Here is a 6,305-nt window from a genome sequence, read left to right as displayed (position 1 = left end):
AGGTAGCTAGTCGAGTTTCGACGTTATTTTTTTGTCCTGCTGCGTTCTGTAGAATCCGCTCGGGCCACCGAGGCATGAGAAGGAGTTTATGAAGTAAACCGGATTCAATGAGGCTTTACTGCAATTATTTGGAGACTAGAAGGCAAGGAAATGTTTATGCAGACGCCTTTACGCTTGTATGGGAGAGGTGCGTGCTGCTTCTCTTGCGAGGAAAGAATCCCAGCAATTCGTTTTCTCCGTTTAACTATTTTTAGCTCGTGTAAAACTACACGTAAAATTTTCGCTGCTTAGCAGTGACAGTCGCCAAGCCTACAGATGAATGCGTCTTCTGTTAGCGCACTGAAATGTCATATATTCCAGAGCACATCTGTTCAATAAAGGAGCTCAAGTAAATGCACCGTCACTAANCACTGAAATGTCATATATTCCAGAGCACATCTGTTCAATAAAGGAGCTCAAGTAAATGCACCGTCACTAAATGTGCATAATATTCACAGCCTGAGTTTTTCGCTCAGTCATAGTTTCAAAAGCAGCTTGCTGCCTGTGCGTGCCTCGTGCCGAGACAGTCCGCTTTGGCGGAAGAGTACCGAAAAATCCAGCATAATATGCATTTCTGAGTTGATGATCTTCATTGACCATCTGCGCTACCCACCGAACTCATACCATCCAAGTTACCGTCGTCATTCCCGCCAACTGCAGAACCCTCCCCTAAGGCGGCCATCTCAGGGTCTGTTTGCAAAGGTATGGCTGACTGCATGGCGCCATCGGGCACCATCTGGTCGCTAGGTAGGCCTTGTCCCATGGCTGCTTGTTGTTGCTGTTGCTGCTGCTGTAGTTTTTGCTCCCTCCTTGCTCTCTTCCTATCCTTCTTCTGTTTCCTTCTTTCCTTGCGAAGTCGCAAGCGCTCGCGTTCCTCTGCGTCATCAACTTCACCACCAAGGGTTAAGCCTTCCGGCATGCCGTGCAGCAGCTGCTGACCCTGCTGCTGCGACAGAAACTGCTGCTGCAAATGCTGCTGTTGGCTCATCTGCATCTGCAGCTGAGAATTGGGAGTCATCATGCCTGTTTGAGGAGAATCGGTTTCCTGTTGGCCTCCGTTCCCAACTGAAGAAAACCTCGAGGGGCCTCCAGGTCCCCCACCCTTCCCCCGCCTAGACCGTGAATTCGGATCTGCGCGAGTGCATTAAGCAAAAAAAAAGAAGCGTATGAGCTGCATCTCCACTTGAACGAGAACTCCCGGCAACAACACAGGCACAACCTAAATGAGGCACTTGTGGCATACCTGCNCTCCACTTGAACGAGAACTCCCGGCAACAACACAGGCACAACCTAAATGAGGCACTTGTGGCATACCTGCTCCAGGAAGCGAGACATTGTCGGACTGGATCGAGAACAATATGTCTGAAGCGTCAGAGAGATAGTCATCGTCTTCCTCAATCATGTTAAGCAGCTCGGTTACATCCTCCGTCGTCAGCACCACGCGTTCCACTCGTGGAGCATCAGGACTGGCTGTGCTGCCTTGCTGCTGCGCCGTTTGCTGCTCTTGTTCTTTTTTGCGAGCTTCCAACATGTCGAGTTCCGTGTGGACTTCGATCTCATATGTATCTCGTCGAAGACCGTGCAGCAACTGAGCAAGGGGCCATACAAGCAGCAAACCTAGTTGCATGATAGAAGTATATCAGTAGAAAGGGGCATATACGGCAACACGAGCAACAGAAACACCCTAACGCAAAAGAGCTCGCGCTGCCTCCCCTCACATGGAAAGCAGCGCCGCACAGACGTTTGTCCGCAACTCATTGTGTGCAGATATCAGGCATTACCTGGTGAAACAGACAACAGATTTGCGAGTTCTACTAGTATGGATGCTTGCCTGAAGGACTTCGAGCTCCGCGTCCCTTATCTCTTCACGATCAAAGAGATCTATGTTTTTAAACTTCCGGCTGCGGATGCGGTGAGTGGGTGGCGTTAGCCCAGCCCGCCATTCCCACTGCTGCTTGTCGCACAGGTTTCCTAGATCCAGATTATTTACTTGCGGATCGAAAACGTACAACATCTGACAAATATCACCTGATCAACGAAGACGAACAAAAGAGAATATGCGCCGGGTACACGAGAGTTACGCGTATGGCAAGCGAATGCTGAACAATGCAGCATTACGAAAACTGAACTAAATTAAGCGAGGAGGCCTCTAACTGAAATAAGTAAGACAACCTTGGTTCGCTAAGAAGAACATCACCGCAGGGTAGCTGGATCAGCCAGTAGAGAGATATAGTGAAACGAGTGCTTGAGCATGTTGCATCATGAAGGCATAGAACAGCACCAGAGCAAAAGCCCTAACCCAAATTCGTCTCAGATGCGACTTCCGTGTAACTCTTAAAACCCACAGAAAAGCGAGCCAGCAAGAGCAGAATCAGCGGACAGGCCCACCGCTAGGTATGCAAGAGTATATGATAGCTCCTGCATTCTGACACACCTGACTTGAATAGAATGTCCGAGTCCACCGTCTTGTACGTTTCAATCAAAGTTGGCAACTCGACCAAGATGCCTCGAAGCCGACCACGATACCCAGAAACCTGTGGTGTCATGCAAATACACAAGCTCGTCAACCCCAATGATGCGCCGAAAAACGCTAGCTAGCTGACTAGCCAGCTAGCTGATCGGCTAGCTAGCTGATTCTAGGTAGCTGGTTGGCTGGCTGTGGAAGCGAACGCAACACGCCGACCTTGACGTCAAACGCCCTGTAGTTGTAATCTGGTCTTGGGATGATGGTGAGTCCGAGTGCTGCTGCTCCTGGCTCTGGGGGATCGATTCCTTCTGCTGCTGCTGCCGCTGCTGCTGCTGCAGCATTGTGCAACCGCTGCCTCAGCGTTTCCGCAACCTCTGGAGGGAATCGTATTAAAGTTTGTCGATCCAGCTGGGGACAATCTTCGCCCATCCAGTCCTCCAACTCGGATACAGAGAGAAGGCCTCGTCTCAGGGCCGTCTGCTGTCTGAATAACACCCATCAGCAAGTGGATTCAACCGCCTAACATACATAGATATATACAGAGCCTAAACCCTAAACCCTAAACCCTAAACCCGTATAAACTATGCACCCCCCTCCCCCCCTAACGGTGCTTGCATACAGCCCTTACACAGATTCAAGTGCGCGCACACGCTNATGCACCCCCCTCCCCCCCTAACGGTGCTTGCATACAGCCCTTACACAGATTCAAGTGCGCGCACACGCTATATACGACGCCTGCACGGCTGCAGAGCGTACACTGTGCACCGGTTGTGGCATATTTGTGCATATAAGGTATATGTTTATGTGCGCCCACTGCAACTATTATTCCTGTGAATTTAAAGTTCATGAAGGTTTCGCAAAGTATTCAGCAGCATATGCAAAAGTTTCATATACTGCTGAGTACTGTGCGAAACCTTTTATGAACTTGAAGCATAGAGCGAGCATCTAGCCGTTTCCCTGTGTCTGGCTTGCGCCCGAAACATTTTCTATAAACTCTTAAAGGGACCTTATAAAAATAAATGCAAATTGAGGTAACAGTATTTGTAACTATAAAAGAAAGAAAATACCCAAGACGCACTTCCGAGCGATCTCGCGTTCCCGTTGCTGTTCCCTCTCCATGTAGTCGGCCATATCTAGGGCCTGCTGCTGCTGCTGCTCCGTCAGCCCTATACCTGCGCAACAGCAACCCCAGTTTAATCTTAAACAATGAAGTATGCTGAGGCCAGGCGGGTTCAGGGTTCCGGGGCCTTCGTCACTACTGAATTTGTTGTTGTTGATCACCTACTCACCCGGTTGCGTCGGATAACCTGGCGGCGGCTGTTGCTGCTGCTGCGCGCTGTACATCTGTTGGGGGATATATTGCTGCTGCATAAACTGCTGCTGGAGCCCCTGTTGGTGTTGCTGCTGTTGCTGCTGCTGCTGCTGTGACAAGAACATATAGTCGGGAGCCTGGGACCGCTGGGTGTAGGAGAGAACATCGGAGGCCCCTCCATCAAGCAAAGAAGAGGGGGACGAGTCAGGACGACTCTCTGCAGTATAGCCGCGCCACTCCTCCATTTTCTGTATGTGTTTAGATTCTCGATAACGCTTACTCACGCCATAGGCACATGAGGGGCCCCCTTCACTGCAGGGAACAAGTAGAAGAAGCGTAAGAGAAAAATTTATGAAAGAAAATTCGGATAATTAATATATTTCTGGAAATTGTTGTAAGTATAGTGCAACAACGGCGGAGAAGACCCAGTTGACGGGGAGGAGGGAGGGGGGCCCCCCTGGAAGCGGAAGCATAGGGGCCTCTCGCTCTTAGCATTGTTTCCTCATCTGAGTTTACTAATGTTGTTTGAAATAAATAAAAGAATTTTAATTTCTGGCGAGACAACTGATTTGGATATCGCTAGAGTCAGTCCTTATGTTTGACTGCTGATTACAGTGATTACAGTGTTGCAGCCGCGAGGAGCCGAAGCATCGCTATACACCTGAGGCACTGAAATAATAACATTCTTTGCCGCGGGGTTGGGGGACCCTTTCTGGAACCCAAGGGATCAGCAGGAGGAGCAGCAGCAGCAAATACCAAAGAGGGGAGAAGCAACAGGCTCCAACTGCAGCAACTGTTACCACGCTATAAAGCATCAACAGGATGCGGTAGCAGCTGTGAAGAGAGACAAACGAAGGAGGGCCAGGGGGAAGCAGCTGCAGAGACAAGCAACCTGAGAAGCAGCAGCAGCTATGCTGTGCTGTTTGAAACCCTTATTAGCCAGCAGCACTGGCCCCAGCTGGCACAGGGCATCCGCTCAGTAGGAGCAGCAGCAGCAGAACCTGCAACTGCAGTTCCTGGGGGACCCCTTAACCGCCACGGAAAAGAAGTAACGACAATACTCAGAGTAGCAGCAGCAGCAGCAGCAACAGCAGCATCAGGTGCTGCTGCCCTAACCCAGCGCAGGGGGAGTAGTACCCCCGCACAGGTGCTTCACCGTAAACCCCCAGTGCAGGCGTTGTTGCTGTAGGGGGCGCAAGAAGCAGGAAGAGGGTACTGCAGCAGAAGCATCTGAATTAATAAGCAGCAAACATGGCAGCAGATTTACATCCTCACGATCAGCATGGGCGGCACGGCACCCATGACATTGTGCCTCATGGAGCGAAGGAAAGATCGCAGCTGGAGGAGTCAGTACGCAAGACAAAGCTTCCCCCGCTTTCTTTAGCCAGAGGTAACTATCTCATATATATATATATATATATATATATATATATATATATATATATATATATATATATATATATATATATATATGCGAGTACAACACTTTTGTTGTTCCCCCCTTCCCCTTTCATTCATTCAATCCTTCATATTGCCGTCAACTGAATTTATGTTTTTTTTTGATTTCAGACGATTTCCCCTCTGTGGTGTTATCTGAACGTTACCGCGACCGGGATATCAAGCTCTCAGCCGATAGGCTTATATGCCAAGGACACAAGGTAGCTTTCTATCTTCTGAAATGTTTAACTGTGTTTCGGTAGCAGCATTCATTCTCAGCAGTAGGAACGCATGTTTTCGTGTTTGGTGGCGTAGTTTCCTGGTGTTCTGTATGCTCCCCTTTGTGACGTTGCTGCTGTTTCTCTCTGCTGCAAGCAGCGCTGTTTCATGCAACTCATGATTCAAGTACCACCTACATATGCTGCTGGGATTTGTACTTGCTCATGTTGATATTCGCCGCCCTCACCGCCCGAGCTTTTCTGTTTTGGCTTTTGTGCAGCATTGGCTAGCTACCAATGACAGCGTAGAATGAACAACTAGCCACATGTGTGGATTCAGAGTGAGCATCGTACTGTTGCGTTTGCCTTCAGGGGTGGGCGAGCGTGTTTGCGACGCACGCATGCAGCAGTGGCTGCTACTATTTCGAGGTAGAGGTGCTTAGCCCCGAGACGAACTCCCTTCACTTTTCAGGGTACCCTGCTGATCTCCAACCGAAGGTTCACCCGTACTTCAGGTAAGCTTTCAGCAGCTAGAACCAGGATCAACAGCCTTACAAGGCAACAAACAGAGCAAAAGTTTTATAGAAATTTTTAACAGTTGGATATTGGGGGTTGTTAGGTCTAGAGATTCTCTAGGGTTCGTGCAACACGCGTCAGGTACCATGCAGTTTGCTTGCGGATGCCAGTTTTGGTTGCCATGCGCATGAAGCCGTGTAGAGGCCGCTTAGCGGAGCGCTCATTGTGTTGCTAGATGCTTCTGAGGGGGCAAATATAGCTGCACAATTTCAACTTTTCTATGTTGGGGGGGTCGCAACATATAAATATCGTTTCG

General features: G+C 49.4%; 2 protein-coding genes across 2 annotated transcripts in view; one reads left to right on the top strand and one right to left on the bottom strand.

Moving 5' to 3' along the window:
- Nucleotides 1-628: 628 nt before the first annotated feature.
- On the bottom strand, nt 629-4,063 carry EMH_0041790 (uncharacterized protein; the record flags this gene model as incomplete). Its single annotated transcript, XM_013499211.1, has 7 exons — nt 629-1,170; nt 1,354-1,627; nt 2,068-2,138; nt 2,474-2,573; nt 2,723-2,990; nt 3,585-3,678; nt 3,796-4,063. 7 exons carry the CDS (start codon nt 4,061-4,063, stop codon nt 629-631), a joined length of 1,617 nt encoding a protein of 538 aa, XP_013354665.1.
- Nucleotides 4,064-5,069: 1,006 nt separating this feature from the next.
- The window catches only part of EMH_0041680 (Ash2-like protein, related), a gene marked incomplete at both ends in the record, with an annotated part of 2,848 nt that continues 1,612 nt past the window's right edge, over nt 5,070-6,305 (top strand). Inside the window, 3 exons of the mRNA XM_013499210.1 lie at nt 5,070-5,208; nt 5,388-5,476; nt 5,846-5,988. Coding sequence (XP_013354664.1) covers nt 5,070-5,208; nt 5,388-5,476; nt 5,846-5,988 — 371 coding nt within the window. The remainder of the gene's footprint in view (nt 5,209-5,387; nt 5,477-5,845; nt 5,989-6,305) is intronic.

Source organism: Eimeria mitis, genomic scaffold, assembly GCF_000499745.2.
Source record: "Eimeria mitis Houghton genomic scaffold, Emh_scaff41, whole genome shotgun sequence".
Classification (NCBI taxonomy): Eukaryota; Apicomplexa; class Conoidasida; order Eucoccidiorida; family Eimeriidae; genus Eimeria; species Eimeria mitis.
The sequence above is the reverse complement of the archived record's forward strand: the minus strand, read 5'-3'. Positions and strand labels throughout refer to the sequence as shown.